At 59.7% G+C, this 20328-nt stretch overlaps 1 protein-coding gene across 1 annotated transcript in view; it reads left to right on the forward strand.

Annotated features, from left to right (window-relative positions):
- ADAMTS7 (ADAM metallopeptidase with thrombospondin type 1 motif 7) overlaps positions 1 to 17335 on the forward strand; it is a 31908-nt gene extending 14573 nt beyond the window's left edge. Inside the window, exons 14-26 of the mRNA XM_063170150.1 lie at positions 26 to 146; positions 424 to 668; positions 2037 to 2178; positions 4149 to 4275; positions 4640 to 4853; positions 7287 to 9307; positions 9361 to 9545; positions 9595 to 9782; positions 10148 to 10300; positions 10381 to 10554; positions 11116 to 11262; positions 11349 to 11508; positions 17169 to 17335. Coding sequence (XP_063026220.1) covers positions 26 to 146; positions 424 to 668; positions 2037 to 2178; positions 4149 to 4275; positions 4640 to 4853; positions 7287 to 9307; positions 9361 to 9545; positions 9595 to 9782; positions 10148 to 10300; positions 10381 to 10554; positions 11116 to 11262; positions 11349 to 11508; positions 17169 to 17335 — 4044 coding nt within the window. The remainder of the gene's footprint in view (positions 1 to 25; positions 147 to 423; positions 669 to 2036; positions 2179 to 4148; positions 4276 to 4639; positions 4854 to 7286; positions 9308 to 9360; positions 9546 to 9594; positions 9783 to 10147; positions 10301 to 10380; positions 10555 to 11115; positions 11263 to 11348; positions 11509 to 17168) is intronic.
- The last annotated feature ends 2993 nt before the right edge of the window (positions 17336 to 20328 follow it).

Below are 20328 nucleotides of genomic sequence, written 5' to 3' on the forward strand. Positions count from 1 at the left end.
GTGGGGCTGACAGGCTGCCTTGCAGAACGTGGGCTGTGACTATGAGATTGACTCTCACGCCGTGGAGGATCGCTGCGGGGTGTGCCACGGGGACGGCTCCACCTGCCACACCGTGCACAAGACCTTCGAGGACAGCGAGGGGCTGGGTAAGGGCACCCACTGCTGTCCCCAGAGCACCCCGTGCTGCTCCAGCACAGCTGGGCTGCTGCTGCCCCTTTGGAAGGGGAGTTTAATTCCAACTGGTTCATTTTTGGGGGACAAGACAGCAGAGAACTCAGGTGGGGCTTGGTGCCCACTGGTGCTTACAGAGGTGCAAGGATTGCCACAGTGCTGGCACCCGGGGAACACAGCACCCACCCAAGGACAAAAATGGTCTCAGACACCTCTGACTCCCCCAAGCCCAACGCTTGGTTCCATTCCCAGGCTACGTGGACATTGGCATTATCCCCGTGGGAGCCCGGGAGATCCGGATTGAGGAGGTGGCAGAAGCCGGGAATTTCCTGGCGCTGCGGAGCGAGGACCCCGAGAAGTATTTCCTGAATGGAGGCTGGACCATCCAGTGGAACGGGGACTACAGGGTGGCAGGGACCACCTTCACCTACAAGAGGACAGGCAACTGGGAGAACCTCACCTCTCCAGGGCCCACCGTGGAGCCCGTGTGGATCCAGGTAGGATGGATCCAGGTAGGATGGATCCTGCCATGGTCCCTCCCAGCCCTCCCTGCATGCAGGGGATAGATCCTGCCCTCCTCGGGGTGAGTTTCTGTGGGAGCCAGCACTGGGGCAGCCAAGCACACGCTGCCAGCCCGGGGATGTTTCCAGCCCACACCACTTGGAGCTGAGCCTCATCCCCTTTGCAGCATTCTGCAGAATATTTGCACAGGAGAGGGAATGTGAGGAGAAGGAGCTGTTTCCTGAGGCCTGTCCCATATCTTATCACCAGCAGGGGAAGAGCCCCCGGTGCTTCTGGCTGGGCTGGACAGGAGGGAGGGAGCTGCCAGCTCACGCGGAGCTGTGGGAGTCACTGTCCTTGTGACCGTGAGGCCAAGCCTTCCTCTGCAGAAACCAGTGGGAATGATCCCACACGCGATGGCACAGCTGGCACCAGGCTGGCATCCCTCGTGGGGCAGGGGTGGTGGTGGCGGCCACGGAGCTGCATGCCACGGACCCCCAGGATCCCCCTGCCCTGGCAGCTGTGGCTCAGCCCCACGCAGTCCCCAGAACATCCCCTCCTTTGCACGGGCTCACCCCCAGCAGCCGCAATCTCCTCCTGCTTTCCTTCGGCAGCAGCTCGGGTGGGATGTGAGCAGCGTCCTGGGCCTGCTGCTGCCAAGGGCTGCTGTTAATGGGAGCGCTGGCGCGCTCAGCACCCACAAATCACTTTCTGGGATTCATAGCCTAATTAAAACCCGTGGACAACAACGTTTCGATGTTCGTGGAGAGGTTTTGGAAAGGCGCCCTGGCTCTCCCGCCCAAGCTCCAAGAACAACAAAGCTTTGGCAATAATGGGAGCGCTTAGGCTAAGAAAAACAGGGATGAACTCCCGGCCCTGCCGAGGCGGGCGCTTCCAGCAGGGCTTGTGTCAGCCACGGGAGCAGCAGGAGCCCCTCTGCAGTGGGAGGCAGCTTGGGAAATTCCACCCGTGGGCAGGGACACCTTCCACACACCGGGTTACTCCAAATGCCACCCAGCTCTGTTGGGGTGCTGGGCACAGGGTCACGTCCTCCTGGTCCTGCTGGGCAGCTCCTTCACTCTGAGAAGCCCCTGGGGCAGTGCCACCCCCCACTGCCCTGCCCAACCACCCCTTGCCTGTCCCCTGTGTCCCCCAGCTGCTGCTCACCCTGTGCCTGTCCCCTGTGTCCCCCAGCTGCTGTCCCCTGTGTCCCCCAGCTCTGTTCACCCCATACCTGTCCCCTGTGTCCCCCAGCTGCTGTTCACCCCGTACCTGTCCCCTGTGTCCCCCAGCTCTGCTCACCCCTGCCTGTCCCCTGTGTCCCCCAGCCCCTGTTCATCCTCCTCTGTCCCCTGTGTCCCCAGCTGCTGTTCCAGGAGACCAACCCCGGGGTGAGGTACCAGTACACGATCCAGCGCCCGGCTGACAGCGAGAACGAGATTGAGCAGCCCGAGTTCCTGTGGCGCTTTGGCTCCTGGACCACCTGCACGGCCACCTGTGGGACAGGTGAGCACGGCCTGGGACACGGCTCTGAGCAGGGGGGCGTTCCTGGGGAGCCTTTGGGATTCCTGGCGCTTGGGTTTCACAGGTGCTAGGGGAGAAGCAAGGCACGTCTGACGAGGTCGTGCCCGCGGTGCTCAGCCGGAACCCCGGGGCTTTATCAGTGCTAGGTGTCCTGTTACCCTGCACGGGATGGAGACAAAAGAGCTTTAGAGAAGTCAGGGAGTGTGGAAGGGCTGGTCTCCTGCCTGGCTGGGCCTCTCCAGGGGGAGGATATCCAGGGTTTTACAGAGAGCACTGGGGTCCCGCAGTGTCTGTGTGTGGACATTTGCTTCCCCGCTCCTGCCCCACTGCCTGGGTGTCCCAGGGTGCCCAGGGCAGCTTTTGGGGCAGAGGGACATTTCTGGAGCACTGCCAGGGGAGGCTGGAGCAGCAAGCACTTCCTCGAGAGCAGCTGGCACAGGAAAAAAGGGGAATTCAAGGACACTTTTGCTTTCTAGGTAGCACAGAGTGCCAGGACATGGCTTTGTTTGAAACCAGCTTTTCTACGTATGATTCGAGTGCTTGGCTTCCAGAAGGGAAGGGAGATAGAGGAGTGAATCAGGCAGGGGTGGGGTGAGGGTGAGCAGCAGGAGGAGGGCTGAGCCCTCTTCCTGCACTGAGCGATGATGTGAGATGAGATGGGGTTTGGGAGAGCTCACAGCGAGCCTCTGGCGAGACCCAAGGCCCTGCAAGCTCCCGAGTGCTTGAGCCAGAGCTCGGCAGCTTCAGCAGGGTTCTGTCAGTCTCAGCAGGGTTCTGTCAGTCTCAGCAGGGTTCTGTCAGTCTCAGCTGGGTTCTGTCAGTCTCAGCAGGGTTCTGTCTGTCTCAGCTGGGTTCTGTCAGTCTCAGCTGGGTCTGTGGTGACAGCTCTCCATGTCCCAGGTCAAGTACGTGTTACAGAAACGGGGACAGGGCCGAGCGAGGGGTGTGCTGAGGTCACCGTGCAACCCCTGTGTGTGAGCAGCCTGGGGACACGAGGCCTTGGGCAGCGTCTGTCCCTGAGCTGGGCGGGGACGCGGCTGCCCGAGGAGCCCAGTGCTGCCCCTGGGCAGCCCCAGAGCTCGCAGGGCACACGGTGCCCGGGGGAGACGAGGGCAGCGCTGCCAGCCGGGTGCAGCTCCGCGGCTGCACGGCTCCAGCTGCCATCCTGCCCCGTGCCAGGGGCTCTGTGAGGGCACCGCAGCCTCAGCACCGATGGACCCGCACCTTCGAGTGGTGCTTTCATTTCCTTCCCACTGTCCTGGCTCACCGAGTGAACCCTCCTGTGCCCTGCTGGGTTCGGTTTCCAAAGTGGTGCTGGGGCCTGTGTGGTGCCAGTGCCCCGGCGATGCCCTCAGTGCCCCGGGGGTGCCCTCAGTGCCCCAGGTGTGCTCTCAGTGCCCCAGGTGTGCCCTCAGAGCCCTGGGTGTGCTCTCAGTGCCCCAGGTGTGCTCTCAGTGCCCTGGGTGTTCTCTCAGTGCCCCAGGTGTGCCCTCAGTGCTCTGGGTGTGCTCTCAGTGCCCTGGGTGTGCTCTCAGTGCCCCAGGAGTGCCCTCAGTGCCCTGGGTGTGCGCTCAGTGCCCTGGGTGTGCGCTCAGTGCCCCGGGTGTGCCCTCAGTGCCCCAGGGGTGCTCTCAGCGCCCCGGGTGTGCTCTCAGCACCCCAGGTGTGCTCTCAGCGCCCCGGGGGTGCCCTCAGTGCCCCGGGTGTGCCCTCAGTGCCCTGGGTGTGCGCTCAGTGCCCCGGGTGTGCCCTCAGTGCCCTGGGTGTGCTCTCAGTGCCCCGGGTGTGCTCTCAGTGCCCCGGGTGTGCCCTCAGCGCCCCGGGGGTGCCCTCAGTGCCCCGGGGGTGCCCTCAGCACCCCGGGGGTGCCCTCAGTGCCCTGGGTGTTCTCTCAGTGCCCCGGGTGTGCCCTCAGCGCCCCGGGGGTGCCCTCAGCGCCCGTGTTCCCGCAGGGGTGCAGCGGCAGGTGGTGCACTGCGTGGAAAGGCTGGCGGGGCTGGTGGAGGAGCGGTTCTGCGATGCCCTGACGCGCCCCGACGACCAGCAGCGCACCTGCAGCGAGGAGCCCTGCCCGGCCAGGTGCCGCCCGCCCCGTCCCCCCTCCCTCGCCCTGGGCACGGGCCCCAGGCCCTGGGCCGGTCCGGGACAGCATCCCTGGGGCTGTGTGACCGCCGCAGGCATTGCCTGTCCTCAGGCTGAGCCTCGCGGATGGTCCCGTGCCGGCAGGATGCTCCTCTCTGCCTCTGTGCACATATCCCTGGCACAGCTCGGGGACCGTCCCATCCCTGACCCTCTGTCCAAGCTCCCAGACCTCGGGCTGACACGTTTGGGATCCTCCTTTCCCCACGGCCTCACGTGATGGGCAGTGGGATGGATCCTGGAGCATGGCTGCTTGCTCTGGCTGATCTTTCTCTCCCTTTCCCCCCTTTTCGCCCCTGTGCAGGTGGTGGGTGGGTGAGTGGCAGCAGTGCTCAGCCACGTGTGGCCGGGCAGGGCTGATGAAGAGGACGGTGCTGTGCATCCAGAGCGTGGGGCTGGACGAGCAGAGGGCCCTGCAGCCAGCGGACTGCCAGCACCTCACCAAGCCAGATGCCACCATGCCCTGCCACCCAGAGGTCCCCTGTCCCTCCCCGTGGGCTGTGGGCAACTGGTCTGAGGTGAGAGGGGACGCTGGGGATGTGCCAGTGTCTGACAAAGGGTGGGAGCTGGGCACAGGGGTCCCTGGACACCTCAGCCTGCCCCAGAGCGATGGGTGTGCTCCTGCTCGCAGAAACCCATGGCTGTGTCCCTGTGGGCTCCCCTGGATGGCAATTCCATTGCCTGGGGAGCTCTCGGGGTGGGATAGGGGCATCGGGCAGTTTGACTGCGCCCCAGCTCCCATGGATGGAAGGAATTTCATTGCTCATGGAAGTCTCAGGATGAGGAGGGGGCATTCGGCAGTTTATCTCTGCCCCAGCCCTGGGCTTTGCAGCCCCCTCTCTCACACAGGGTGAGTGCCACGCTCTGTGCTTGGCACAAGGAGGGCAGAAATGAGGTTTTCAGCTGGACGTGGCTTGGAACAGCCTGGTGTACTGGAAGGTGCCCCTGCCCAGGGCAGGAGGTGGAACTGGATGATCTTCAAGGTCCCTTCCAAGCCAAATGATTCCATGGGGTGATTAATGGTGACATTCTCTGCGGCCTTGATTTATTTTTGTGTTTTTGTGAATCAGCTTAGCCACAGGCTGAGGGTTTCAAGCAGAAAATGATAACTCCTAATTTAAACAGCCATTCCAAAAGTGTTCAGAGTGAAGACAAATATCAGGAGAGAAAGGGAGAGCCTGGGAACAGAGCTTGTTGCTAAGGAACAAATGGAATCAAATGTGAGCAGAGGATTTGAAGGCTAGATGAGAGCGAGTTGGAAATATTTTTCTAGGGGCCCACAAAAGCCACAATTAAGGGCTGAGAAAGATGGATGCAATGATTTAAAGGGAAAATTATGGCTTGTAGGTGGGTCAGAGCTGGGCAGGGCAGCCCCAGTCCTCACTGCTGGCCTCTGTGGTGTTGGCACCAGTGGACCTGTGAGCCCTGGATAAAATGTGTTTGGGATTTTGAGGTTCTGTAATTTTCCTGTCCTTTAATTTAAAGGGAGAGCCCCCTTTCTTTTCCATTTCCACCATAATCAGGGGGATTGGAGGGGCTGGGAAGCTTCCCAGAGCTGTGGTCCTTCTGTCAGCAGAACCGGCAGGGTGGCACAGCTTTGTCTGCAGAGCCCAGGCCGCAGCAGTGTGCCCACCTGGCACTGGGGCACCTGGCCCTGGCACAGGGGTGCTCTGGGGGCCCACAGCTGCATCACACTGGCACTCAGTGCCTCAGGAGGACCCCAGAGCTCTGCACACACAGCTTTGTGGAGTTTCCCAAGGAGCTGGTTTGTGGCTCTTCAGGGGAGCAGCTCCTTGCAGCCCTGTCACAGTGTTGTGTGTGGTAATGGTTGATTCCAGCTCTGGAAATGCCTGGTGATGGCCGTTCCCAGTGGGGAATCCTGGAATGCTCTGGGGTGGAAGGGACCTTAGAGCCCATCTGGTTCCACCCCCTGCCATGGGCAGGGACACCTCTCACAAGCCTGCGTTGCTGCAAGCCCCAAATGCAGCAGAAAATGCTGCTGTTCTCCTTTCCAGCTGCTCAGTTCCTTTTGTGCTGGCCCATCTCAAAGAGCCCATTATGGGGGGATGCCGTGTCCCCACAAAGCTCCTTCCTGACCTTTGCTTTTTCCCTGCTGGGACAACACCCATGTTGTTGTTCCCTGCTTCAAAGAACGCTCTTCTGGAAGAAGAGCTGCAATTCATGGCCATAGGTCACAGGAAAGGCCCATTAGCTCATCTCACCCCTGCCCTTCCCAGCCTCCATCTCCCGGGAAAACTGGGCAGGAAAGCAGGGCAAGGATCACCCTGAGCAAACCCCCAGAGCCCCAGCCCTGCTCTGGCACGGTCTGCAGTGGGGCTCTGGGCAGCAATGCTCTGCTGCCAGGGCGGGACTGGCACAGGAGCTGTCTGGGGTGGTGGGGTTGGCAGAGGGACGTGGAGCCCTCACAGAGGGAGCACTGGCACCACTCCTGGCCGTGCCCCTCTGTGACCATGTTCACAGGGGTCTCAGGCTGAGGGAAGAGACAAGGATCTGACTCCATGTTTCAGAATGTTTTTTGATTTATTATTTTATTATATAAATTTACATTATTTATATATTTTATATTTATATATATTATAGATTTACATATTTTATTATATATATTTACATTAAAACTATACTAAAAGAATAGAAGAAAGGATTTCCTGAGAAGGCTAGCTAAGAATAGAATAGCAGAGAATGATCACAAAGGTTTGTGGTTCGGGCTCTCTGTCCGAGCCAGCTGGGCTGAGATTGGCCATTAATTACAAACATCTAACATGGGCCAATCCCAGATGCACCTGTTGCATTCCACAGCAGCAGATAACCAATGTTTACATTTTGTTCCTGAGGCCTCCCAGCTTCTCAGGAGGGAAAATCTTAAGGAAAGGATTTTCCACAGAAGCTGTCTGCGCCGCCCCACAGCGCTGTCCCTCTCTGTGCCCTGGCAGTGCTCGGTGACCTGTGGGAACGGGACCCAGCGGCGCCCGGTGCACTGCAGCAACAGCACCGGCACCCCGTGTGACCCTGCCCGCAGACCCAGCCCCGAGAGGGCCTGCTCCTCGCCGCAGTGCCACCAGAGATGGGACAGCACCGACTGGTCTGGCAGCGGCTCCTCCAGCAGGGAGCTGTTCAATGACATCCAGTACGTCCCCAGCAAGCACGTGCCTCAGTTTAACCCCTTCATCCCGCACGGCCCGGAGTCCAACGAGGTCAACGTCATCACCGAGGAGGACTTCTCAGCCAGGAAAGGAAACGTCTTTGTGGATGACTTTTACTACGATTATAACTTCATCAACTTCCACGAGGATCTGTCCTACTACCCCTTCACGGAGAAGGAGAGCAGAGGCGAGGGGCCAAGGGCAGAGCTGAGCACGGATGGCACCGAGGGGCCCTGGGAGGCGCCCACCGAGGCCCTGCTCACCACAGAGCTGGGAGCAGAGGGCCAGGGGCAGCCAGGCCCCCGGGAGGAGCACACCTCTGCCCCTGTGCGTGGGCGACACACAGAGCCTGGGGGTTCGGGCAGGAACGACCTCCTGAGCGTGGTCCCCGAGGATGTGGGATCAGCCGCTCCCAGATACACCACCCCTGCCTTTCTGGGGCAGCAGGAGGAGGAGGGTGCAGTGCCTGTGCCCCACTCTGAGCACCCCCCGCCCACCCAGAGCTCCATGGGCCCTGACTCTGCAAACCGCGGCCACGCACCCTGGGATGAGCCCCAGGGAGCCGTGCCCAGCAGGAGCAGCCTGGGGCAGGGTGTCCCCGCTCCCTGGGGTCCCCACCCTGCCGGTGTGGGCTGGGGCGGTGCCCGGGTGGACGTGTCCCTGGGGCCAGCAGCACGGGGCAGCAGCGAGGGCAGTGTGGGCACACAGGGGCATGGCACTGCAGGGAGAGGCCGTGGGGACTCCAGGGAAATGGCTCTGGCCACCAGCAGTGACAGTCCTGGTGCAGCCCCACAGCCCAGCGAGCAGCACGGGTGGGCAGGGGTGCCAGAGGGGATGCTGGACACGCGGGCAGGAGGGCAATCACATGGCATGCAGAGGGCAGATCTTGCCTTGCCCACCCCGCAGGGCCCGGGCTGGGGGGTAGCAGGGAATGCTGGCAGCCCCCACCCTGTCCTGAGCCCCCCTCCTGTGGGTGCTGATGGGGCTCCCGTGGGGCAGGGAGGGCTCCAGCCAGAGCTGCACGGCCCCACAGCCCCCACCTCCACCCCCTCTATGGCCACAGCAGCCCCTGCAGTGTCCCTGTCCCCTGCCATGGCCGGGCCAGCCCCCCAGCTCACCCCCAGGGGCCGGCAGGGTGGCCTGGGCCCAGCCGTGCCCACAGCCCCAGCTGCCCACAGTGCAGGGTCCCCCCGGGAATGGGGGGCACAGGGGGTGTCCCTGCACCCGGATCCGGCATTGTCCCACACCGAGCTGACCTCCCATGGGACCCCCCTCAGCATCCCTGCTCCGAGGGACCCCTCACCATGGGCACCCCCAGGGATACCAACAAAGGATCCCTCACCGTGGGCACCCTCAGGGATACCAACAAAGGACCCCTCACCATGGGCACCCCCAGGGATACCAACAAAGGACCCCTCACCGTGGGCACCACCAGGGATACCAACAAAGGACCCCTCACCATGGGCACCCCCAGGGATACCAACAAAGGACCCCTCACCATGGGCACCCCCAGGGATACCAACAAAGGACCCCTCACCGTGGGCACCCTCAGGGATACCAACAAAGGACCCCTCACCGTGGGCACCCTCAGGGATACCAACAAGGGACCCCTCACCGTGGGCACCCCCAGAGACATCAATGAAGGACCCCTCACCATGGGCACCACCAGGGATACCAATGAGGGACCCCTCACCATGGGCACCACCAGAGACATCACCGACAGACCCCTCACCATGGGCACCACCAGAGACATCACCGAGGGACCCCTCACCATGGGCACCCTCAGCAGTGTCAGTGAGGGACCCCTCACCGTGGGCACCCCCAGGGATACCAACAAAGGACCCCTCACCATGGGCACCCCCAGAGACATCAATGAAGGACCCCTCACCATGGGCACCACCAGGGATACCAACGAGGGATCCCTCACCGTGGGCACCCCCAGGGACATCAATGAGGGACCCCTCACCATGGGCACCACCAGAGACATCACCGACGGACCCCTCACCATGGGCACCCCCAGAGACATCAACAAAGGAGCCCTCACTATGGGCACCCTCCGGGACACCAACGAGGGACCCTTCACCACGGGCACCCCCAGGGACACCTGCCTCTGGTGACGGGGGGCAGGAGTTGTCCCAGCCCACCCCTTTGTCCCCCCCGCTCTGGGAGAAGAGGCTGGAGGAGGAGGAGGAGGAGGAGGAGGAAGAGGAGGAGGCTGTGCTTCCACCATCACCCTCTGCAGCAGCCACTGCCAAGCCCAGCTGGGAGGTCGGGAACTGGAGTGAGGTACGTGGTGAGTGCCATTGAAAGGGCCAGTGTGGATGTGAGACCTGTCCCTGCCCTGGCTGCCTCTGGGACCTTTCTCTTGGCAGCATGGGGTCATTAGTGCTAATTAAGAAGCAACTGGTAATCAAAAGCTACAGGCACCCCCAGCCCCAGGGTGCTGCCCCATTTTCCCCTCTGCTGTGGCCACGAGAATCCAGGGAGCAAACCCTGAGCAGGGAGAGGAAGGGTTGGTCCAGCCAGAGCAGAAACAGCTGGAATGGGCCGTGGAGGAGCATGTTCCTCCCCTTCCCTCCCCGAGTGCTGCCTGATGTGGGATTGCTGAGAGGGGTTTTGGGGCAGGTTTCTCAGCGTTCCCTGTGTTGCAGTGCTCGGCCACGTGCGGCCTGGGTGCGGTGTGGCGCTCGGTGCGCTGCAGCAGTGGCGCTGACGGTGGCTGTCCCATGGCCGACAGGCCCGTCCCCGCCCGGAGGTGCTCCCTGAGACCCTGCTCGGCCTGGCGTGTGGGCACCTGGAGCAAGGTACGGGGCCCAGGGTGGCTCTGTGTCCTTTCCCTCCGTGGCTCTGTCCCCTTCCCCACAGTGTCTCTTGTCCTCCCCAGTGCTCCAGGAGCTGCGGCGGGGGCACCAAGGTGCGGGACGTTCACTGCGTTGACACGCGGGACCAGCGGCTGCTGCGGCCCTTCCACTGCCAGGCGGGGCTGGCACAGCCCCCGGCACAGCTGCCCTGCCACAGTGCCCCGTGCCTGGACTGGTACACGTCCTCCTGGAGAGAGGTACGGGCTGGCCTGGGCCCCGCTCGGCCCACCCTGCCAGGGCAGGGACACCTGTGCTATCCCAGGTGGCTCCAAGCGCCAATGTCCCACTGGCCTGGGCCCTGCTCGGCCCTGCTGCCAGGGCAGGGACACCTGTGCTATCCCAGGTGGCTCTGAGCCCCATGTCCCACTGGCCTGAGACACCGCCAGGGATCCAGGGGTACCCACAGCTGTGCTGGGAACTCCATCTCGGCTCTTTGCCACCCTCACAATTCCTGCCCAACATCCCATCCATCCCTGCCCAATCTCCCATCCATCCCTGCCCAACATCCCATCCATCCCTGCCCAATCTCCCATCCATCCCTGCCCAACATCCCATCCATCCCTGCCCAACATCCCATCCATCCCTGCCCAATCTCCCATCCATCCCTGCCCTCTGGCAGTGCCATTCCCTGTGTCCTGTCCCTCCATGCCTTGTCCCCAGCCCCTCTCCAGCTCTCCTGGAGCCCCTCCAGGCCCTGCTGTGTGCAGCAGGGGCTCATCCCTGCCCTGCCCTGCCCTGCCGTGCCGTGTGTCCCGCAGTGCTCAGAGCCGTGTGGCGGCGGGGAGCAGGCCCGGCTGGTGACGTGCCCGGAGCCGGGGCGCTGCGAGGAGAGCCTGAGGCCCAACAGCACCCGGCCCTGCAACAGCCAGCCCTGCACCACCTGGGTGGTGGGCTCCTGGGGACAGGTGAGCGGGGCTGGGCCCTCCCGGGGCACCTGCAGGGAATGGGGACCCTCTGGGGCTGTCCCAGGCTGAGCCCCGCGTCCCCACAGTGCTCAGCTCCCTGTGGAGGGGGCATCCAGCGGCGGCAGGTGAAGTGCATCGACACCAGGAGCGGGGTGGCCGAGGAGGACAGCAGCCTGTGTGACCACGAGCCGTGGCCAGAGAGCACCCAGAAGTGCAACCCGCAGGAGTGCGACAGCTCCGAGCCAGGTGAGCAGCACCAGGCTGGAGAATGGTGTGGGAGATCTGGGAGGTGGAGGGAGCGGTTCCTGCGTGGATTGTGTAAGGATGACCTGAGGATTCAGTGGGAATGTTGTAACTGTCTGTAAATGTCCAGAGCATCTGTCCCTCGAGGGGCCAGCAGGGTTTTGTGAGGTGGGATGGGCTTGTTGGGGTCAGCAGTGTCACCCACCTCAGGGACACCCCAGGGACCCTGTGGGGTGAAAGGACCCATCCAGAGGCAACAGGGCATTCAGGGAAAGGAAGGCACAGGGAATACCCAGCGATGGAGCTCTCAGGAAGCTGTTCAGTGGTAAAGTCCCAGAACACAAGACTTGTGAAACAGGCTGGGCCCAGCATGAGAAAATGGAATAAAGGAACCGTTCTCAGCATCTTCAGGTGTGTCTGAGCAGGTGCTCCAGGGAGCCAGCCCCTGTTTGTCCTTTACCTGCCCCAGCTGCAGCCACAATGCTTGGCCACACCACGGGCACTCACTTGGCTTCTTCTCCCTCTTCCACTCACAGAGATACATCCCCAGCACCAGACAGTTCCCTGGGAGACAGAAATCTGGGCACTGCAAGGGTTAACAGCACTTACAGAAAAGCAGTATAATGAGGGATTAGATGTCACTGATATCAGCATGTCAGTCACTTACCAGCTTTATCTCTTTAATGTGTCTGTGCAAAAGAAAAGCTCTTTGGCTGCCCAGAAGGTATTGTTGGGCCTCCAGGAGGTTTGCTGGCCAAAGGGAGGGCTGAGAGGTGGGGCAGGGGGCAGCAGTAGCTGCCTGGGGTGGAGGAGTGGGTCCATGGCTGCTCCACACATCCCTGAGGTCCCCTCTGGACACTCATTCCAGCCTTCCAGCTCTTTTTGTTTATCCCAACACCAATTCCAGAGCAGGCAGCGCTGGCTTTGGTTAGCTGGGATTTGGGCACTGGCGCTGCTGGCCATCAGGAAGTTTTCAGCCATGAATCTGCTCCTTTTCTGGAGCATTTGCAGGGCCATGGGGCACTCCAGCGTTTAGGAAATGGTGAGTCAGCCCTGCTCAAGACACGATGTGCGGTTCCGGCTGTTTTGGTCAGGGGAAAATTTCCGTGCCAGGCTTGGTGATGAGAGCTGTGGAGCCAAGGCTGGACCAGAATAACCACTGAGATGTGTAGGAAGCACACAAATAAATGGTAAAAGCCTGGATCAAAAATGACATAAACGCTCTGGCTGCAGCCCAGGGCAGGAAACGCCTCTTGGAAATACAAACGTTTCCAGCCAAAGCATGAAGGGGAACAAAACTTTCACATGGCAGGAAATCCCAGATGTGTAAATGCACAGGCAAAGGATCCCAGAAAGACAGAAATGTAACTCCAGCCCTTTCCTGTGCTTTAGGGGATCTTTACTGCACAAATGGGCTCAGGCTGGAGCAATCTGTGTTTTTGTGAGGAGCACAAGGAGCCTCTCCCTCCTCTGCACAAGGTGCTCCAGTGCCAGCAGAACCAGGGCTGGCTCTGTGACTGCCCATGTCCTCACTGGACACGAAAGTGCCAATAACCCCAGCAGGGTTTAAATGTTCAAACCGTTATCAGATGGATGTGGAGCAGAGATGGAGCAGATGAAGCACAAACAAACATCTCACAGCAGTCGGCTCCTCAATTAAAGGAGGTCGGGATTAATTAGAACCAGAGTTCTGAGCTGTTGCCAGGTTATAAATTAATTGGAGATTCCAGCAAGGTTATTTTTGAATGTGGCTGTTGCCTTACAGCTGCAGCCAGCTGTGAGGGTGTCCTTAGATGGCTCCTGGGAGCTCCAGGGCCGTGGGCACCCCAGTGCCTCCGTGTGATGCTCCAGAGCCTGGGGATGTTTATCTGGGAATTGTTTATGGTGTTATGGAAAGGAGCTGGGCCCAGGTCTGCGTGGGGGCCTGGAGAAGCCTGCAGCAGTTCATCCAGATTTAAACCAGATTTAGAACAGAAAAGTGGGAATTTGCTGTGCACTGAAGGAGGAATCAGGGTGAACGGAGCTGGTCACTCAGCTGGTCCCTGCAGGGTGGTGGCTGTGCTGGGCACAGCAGCTCCTGGTGGTGGTGGTGGTGGTGGTGACACATCCCTGCCCCGGCCAGAGCAGGGCAGCCCTGGGTGCTCATCAGGTCATACCATGGAATTAGTCAGTTCTCTTGTGCCCATTTCTCCAGATCTGATACCAGGGAGGTCTCTGAGCTCCCCAAATCTGCCCAGGCAGGTGATGGGGCCAGTTCTTGGCTCCAGCAGCAAACACAGCTGCTCCACAGGTGTCTCAGCTTGGAATTCCAAGGGGATGAGGTGCACGCTCCACTGGCTGGAGGACAAGTGTGTGTAAAGTGCTGTGTGTGTGTATCCAGGGGTGCAGCTCCTCTGGGAGCAGGATGGAGCCCAGCCCGTGTCCTGGGAGCAGCAGAGCCTGGGGGCAAGGAGTGAGGGCTCTGCTCACACAGGGTCAGTCCCTGACACCATCTCTGTCCCACTGCTCCTGTTTGCTGCCTCCTTAGCCAGGGCTGGCTGCATTTCCATTAATTGCCAATTAAACGTGGTGCTCTGAGCGAGGAAATGAAATTGTCCATGGCTCAGCAAGTCACAGAGTTCATCCACAAGGGATCCGTGTGGGAAATAATTGCAACAAATCCCAATTTTCCGAGTGGTGAGGCCAGGAGGTGCTGCTGAGTGAGGCATGGAGAGCAATTAATTAACTGCTAATTTACAGCAGGAGCCAGTGGGAAAGGGATGCTGCAGAAAGGACTCCCTGTTTTGATAAAATGTAGGAGAAAGATGTTTGCAGCAGGGCTGAAAGCTGTGGGGTTTGTGGGTTTCTCCCAGTTTTGCCAGCTGTGGCCGTGTCAGTGGGGATGCATCCCATGCATCCCCTCCATCCCCTTCATCCCATCCATCCTCCCCATCCCCTCCATCCCTTCATGCTGACCAGACACCCAGAGCAGGACCCTGGGATAATTTCCTTGTTAAATTCAGCCCTGGCTCCGAGAGCGTCCCGAGGGCCAGAGGTCAGCAGCCTAATTCCCTGGATTTGCCAGCTCAGCTCCAAGCTCAACCTTTCCTTGTTTTCACAAAACCTGTTCCAGGAAGTTTGTTTTTCCCAGGAATAAAAGTAAAAGCTTAGGCCTGGCTGGCAGAAGCTTAAATGAAATTTAAAGTGACTTCCACGCCGACCTAAAAAAACAGCCCCAAAAAAAGTGGGGGTTTTCAGTCCCTGATGTGCTGACTTAGCCTGGATTTTTAAAGCCCTGCTTTAAGCTATTTCTTTAGCCTAAAATTTGGCACGGAATTATGGAATGTGTTTCCAAATGAAGTGTGAGCATTATATAAAAAATTGTTAATAGAAAGAAATAGCAGTAAAAGCATTCAATGAGAATTGGGTGGGTTCTGTAGGTCCCTCTCTGAAGAGCTGACAAATTAAGTGCTTATTGCAGCTTCCCTTGCCCAAGCCCAAATTCCAGGGAGGAATCACAAGCTCAGCCAAGATTTTCAGACCTGAGGCTGACCCTGCATGCATCCACGCTGAGACTGAGCAGGATCTGGGAGAGTGATGGGAACTCAGCCCCTCAGTGACTCCCACTGGCTGCACGGAGTTCAGGGAGCGCTGGGAACGCTCTCAGGCCTGGGCTGGGACTGAGGGGGTGTCCTGTGCAGGATGGTCCCTGTGTGTGCCTGCCAAGCTGGATATTTGATCATCCACGAGGTCGCTTGGCTTTGGGGCCCAGGCTCTGCTGGGGTCTCCTGTAGGGTCAGCAGAGCTGCAGCCAAGGGTGGTGGCTCTTCTCCCCATCCCCAAGCCCATCCCTGCTGTTCTGCGCAGTGAGCCCACCCTGGGTGGCTGAGGAGCTGTTCAGGGAGCAGTGACCCCTGGCAGGGTGGGCTCGGTGCTGCCTGGGCATGGGGCAGGCACGGGAATTTCCTGATGGGCCCAGGAATTTCCTGAGCCACTGGAGAGGGAGCAGCAAAGAGCTGAACCATCACCCCAGGCCTGGAAAGCAGTGTGAGCCTTCCCAGCTCTTTCCAGGGAAGGCAGCTTGGTGGTGATCCATAAATAACTTTCTAGGAAGCTGTGAGTGCTGAATGTCCTGAGGGGCTGGGCAGGCAGGGAATATCCAGCAGTGCCCAGGGCATTCCCACCCCTCCATGGGCATCCCCCAGCAGTGCCCAGGACATTCCCACCCCTCCATGGGCATTTCCACCAGGGCAGAGCATCCCCCAGCAGTGCCCAGGGCATTCCCACCAGGGCAGGGCATCCCCCAGCAGTGCCCAGGGCATTCCCACCCCTCCATGGGCATCCCCCAGCAGTGCCCAGGACATTCCCACCCCGCCATGCAGGGCTGGAGCAGCCCCCAGGCTGAGGTGTGCTGTGAAGCTGGGATCCCTCCACCCTGCTCTCTCAGCACTGCTGATCCAGCAGAGCAGTGATAAATCGCTTTTTGGGGGCACAGGGACACCCTGGCCGGGCACAAAGAGCTGCAGCTTGGGAGGCAGGGAGGAAATACCTCAGCTGAAACAGAAAATAAGTTTTCGAGCAGTGTAGTGATCTTCTCTCTGCTGGGCTGGGGGAGGGGGCTGTGGCTGAAATCCCAAAGCAGGGAGAAGTCTCTGCTCTGCATCTGCCGCATCCCTCGCTGCAGCTCCTCCCGTGGGAATGGGGCCAGCAGCCCTTCCCTCAGCACAGCCTTTGTTCCCAGAGGGGACAGGGAGAGGGCCAGTGGTCAGCCAGAGCTCCCCTGTGTCCTGAGAAAGAGAAGATCCCATTGCCCTGCCCCATTTCTGTCCCATGGCCCAGGGAGAAGCCACGGGGGGGTGGCCCCAGAGTGCATCAGCTCTGCCCTTTTGCAGAGGAAAGCTGTCATCTATTTTAGTTCCTTGTACGGGAGGTAACATTGGAATCACAGAATCTTAGATTTCAAGCTTAGGCTCAGTTTTGAGTTGGTGTAATTTATGTGAGTCTGACACCGCTGGGTGAGAAGCTGCAGGCTCAGCGAGTTGGGCCTTGCTCTGAGACAGAGAAGGAGGAAATCAAAAACTCCAACAAAGCAGCTTTGTATTCATATAAACCATGGGTACCTGGGCATGGGTCTGTGCTGCTGGACTGAGCCCAGTGGGGCCTGGGCTGCCCCTGGAGCAGCCATTCCCTAAACAAAGCCCGTCCTCAGAGCAGCACCAGAGTTGTTTTAAGGGCTGCAGGACACCTGCAGGAAGCGAACCAGATGATGCAGGTTCTCAAAATAACCAAAACAATTCAAAGAAAAAAGGAATTCTGGCCTTTCCGCCACTCTGCTGGCACTGGGGGGGCTGGCAGGAGGTAACACTGGGGGGATTTGTCCCCTGCACCTCAGCTCTGTGCCCTGGGCAGGTGCTCTGGAGCTGCTGGCAGCAGCACAGGTGTGCTTCCTGCTGGGGATGGCAGTGCCCAGGTGCTTTGGAGCTGCTGGGGATGGGCAGTGCCCAGGTGCCCAGGTGCAGGAGGGCTCTGCCCTGTCCGTGTCTCCCCAGCCCTGCAGCTCCCACAGAGCCCGGGTCGGTGTGGGCTGGAGGGACACTAACGATGATCTCGTTCCCACAGCAGACACCCGGTGCCCGCGGTGCCAGCGGCACTGACGCCCTCCCGTGCTGCTCTCTCCCCTCCAGGCGTCCCCTGCGAGCGCGACCGCCTGAGCTTCGCCTTCTGCCAGACGCTGCGGCTGCTGGGCCGGTGCCCGCTGCCCACGGTGCGTGCCCAGTGCTGCCGCAGCTGCCAGCCCGCCCTGCCAGCGCCGGGGCGGCAGCGCGGCCAGCAGCGCCTGGCCCGCAGGTGACAGCGCCGCGCCCACCAGGCTGGCACCGCCGCTCCGTGTGCCCGGCGTGCCCGGCGTGCCCGCCTCTCCGACTCTGCCACTCTCAAACGGTGCTCAAACCATCCCCGGGGCTGCTGCTGGGGCTGGGCACGTCCCGCTGCTCCCCACCACATCCAGGGGATGCTGCCAGGGTCACCCTGCCCCAGCCTGCCAGCGGAGGGCAGGGAAAGGGAACTGCAAGCAGCAATAATTTGGGGAGAACCTCTCAGAAATGCTCATGGTGCTATCATTTGACATTTGCAGCCTCTCGAAGGTGTTGGCTGGCCAGCACGAACCTTGATTTTTATTGTTATTTTTATATCTCTGAGGTGAGCATCCAGCATTCCACCGGCTCTGCCGACCCTTTGGGGTAGGGGTTTTTTATTTTAACTTTAAGGGACTTGAAGCTGGCAACCCACTCGTGTAATTTTCATTAAAATGTTTACCCACTGAAGCTAAATAGATTTAATTTAAGAAGTGGAGGCAGGGCAGAGGAGTAATGTTTCAGCTTCAGCTGGGGCTGTGCAGGGCTCTGTCTCCCCACTGCTGGCTTTCTCTGCCAAAGCCATTGCTGTGTCCCTCTGGAGCAGAGGGCACCACCAGGGACACCGAGGTTTGGAGGCCACCAGGGCATTCCCTTGCATGATTTGGGCAGCAGAGGGAAGCTGCCCTGGCAGTGAGTGGCACATCCCCTCCCTCGTGGGCAGCCAAGTGCTCAGTCCCTGGATTTCTCTATGTGTAGCAGTGTAATGCTTGGTTAAGGTGTTTTTCTGTGGCCTTACGGGCTGAACCCTTTTTCCCTGCTTATCTAGATTCTCCTCTGTTAAGGTTAGCTGATTTTTAACTAGAATATCCAATTTACTCTGAGGCACAGCCCCTACTGCCCGCTCCCAGAGCGGCGTGGGAACAAATCCCTGCCTGTCTGGGGAGGGGTTCCTGCCAGGTTGGTCTCTGGAGGAGGGCAGGAGCGTTTAGGTAGGAATTCCTTTCCCTATTACTCTTCAGGCTATGGAGGGTGCCCAAAACCTGGAGCACCTTGAAGGGCAGTCCTCCCTGCATGGGCAGAGCCAGGCTGGAGCCCATCCCATTTGGGCTGCAGAGCTCCAGGTGCAGCAGCACTCAGCCCGAATGCCTGTGTGTGGTTTGTATGTAAAACACAAGCCGTGACCTCACCATTTGTGCTTTATTCCGTTCCAAGGTGGTGTACAGTTTTTATGGTCCAAGAACCCGTGTCCAGCCCTGGTTTCCTTGTCCCCAGCACCATCTGTCCCACACCCTGTCACCCTCCCAGGATTGCAAAGGGATGACCCTTGTGCTGGGGTCTCGTGGCCACAGCTCACAAACTGTTAAATTAAACAGTTACTGAAGGAAGCAGGTGGGTTTCACATTTTCTCCTCCCCGTGGGGAATTCTGAAGGTTTTCAGCTAATTGGAGATGGTTCAGGCACTGGCAGCAGGAAGGAAGGATCAGTTTGCATCTGAAAATCATTCACAGCTGCCCTTTGCAACTGGGATTTGTTGATTAAAACGTGAGCCGGGCTGATGGGGTAAATCATTCTGAAAATCAATTTATTTGTGGCACAGGACCTGGTGAGCCCCTCCTGCAGTGCCTCTCCATGTGCAGGGTCCCAGCTGTGGCTGAGGGCACGGGTAATCCCTCCTGTGGGACACCAGGCCGTTTTTAGCCACATAACAAGCACAGAAACTGCATTGTCAGTGACAATAAAACACATCTGGCTTAAATATCTGCGATATTTTCTTTCAGTGAGACACCTCCAGTGAGTGTCTGTGCAAGGAGGCTCTTCACAAGGGCTGGCGTGACAGGAGAAGGGGAATGGCTTCCCACTGACAGAGGGCAGGCTCGGATGGGATGTAGAAATGCCTTTTTTCTTCTTCTAAAGGCGCTTTTATTGTCTCAACACAAGCAGGATGTTATTCAGACAGAGCTGCTGCGGTGGGGCGAAAGGAGGAAAGGGCTCGTGGATCAAAAGATGTTTGAAATAGGATCGTGGAATGGTTTGGGTGAGAGGGGACCTGAAAGCCCATCCACTCCTACCCTGTGGCAGGGGGAGGAACTGGGTGGGCTTTCAGGTCCCTTCCCACCCAAAGCCCTCCGTGCTTCCATGATCTCCTGGAGGACTCTCTGAGAGACCTGTTGGCTTCAGACCAGAAGTCAGACCTTGGTGCCTGCCTTGGTCACCCCCAGCCGTTTCCACGCTGGAGCCAGGAAGGAAGAGGAGCTCGTTGGTGGGGAAGCAGCAGCAGCAGCAGCAGCTGTGGAGGAGCCTGTTTGTGTCTCAGGCCCTCGGGAACGCTGCAAGCGCTTCCGCAGCCCCGGGAGCTGCTGGATGTCCTGACAGAGCACCTGTGGTCACAGCCCTCAGACCTCACCCTCAGACCTCACCTCACAGCCCTCAGAGCTCACCTCTGTCCAGCCCAGGTGAGCTCACCTGGAGGGATTTAGCTCCCAGGGAGCCAGAGGGGTCACCAGCCCTTCACCATGGGCTGGGAGGGGCACAATCCCACCCTGAGCAGGCAAGGAGGCAGCGAAGCCAGAGGGGCCAGGAGCAGCTCAGCTCCCACCGGTGCTTTCTAGATAACAATAACAAATGGGTTTATTTCCTCTTGTTCTTAAAACCTCCTTGTGCCACACAGAAAGGCTTCACGGGCCCAGCACAGAGGGGCGGCAAAGCCAGGACAGCAAGGGAAGGATTTGAAAGTGTCACTGGTTGATGTTTTTGTTTGGATGTTATTGGCAGCTGATCCCTGCCAGCTGCTCCCGGAGGGAACAGCCCTCACCCAGCCACCCGCCCCGGGGTGCTGCACCCCGGCCACAGCTCCGGCAGCTCACCCCGGGGCTGCCATTGCACAGGGACATTCCCGGGGGGAAGTAAAGCCCAGAAAAGGGCAGGAAGGGAGGGAAAGGAGCTGCCCCCTCCCCAGCTGGTACCAGGGCACGCTGTGTTTGCTCACCCG

Source organism: Melospiza melodia, chromosome 15 (assembly GCF_035770615.1).
Source record: "Melospiza melodia melodia isolate bMelMel2 chromosome 15, bMelMel2.pri, whole genome shotgun sequence".
NCBI lineage: Eukaryota > Metazoa > Chordata > Aves > Passeriformes > Passerellidae > Melospiza > Melospiza melodia.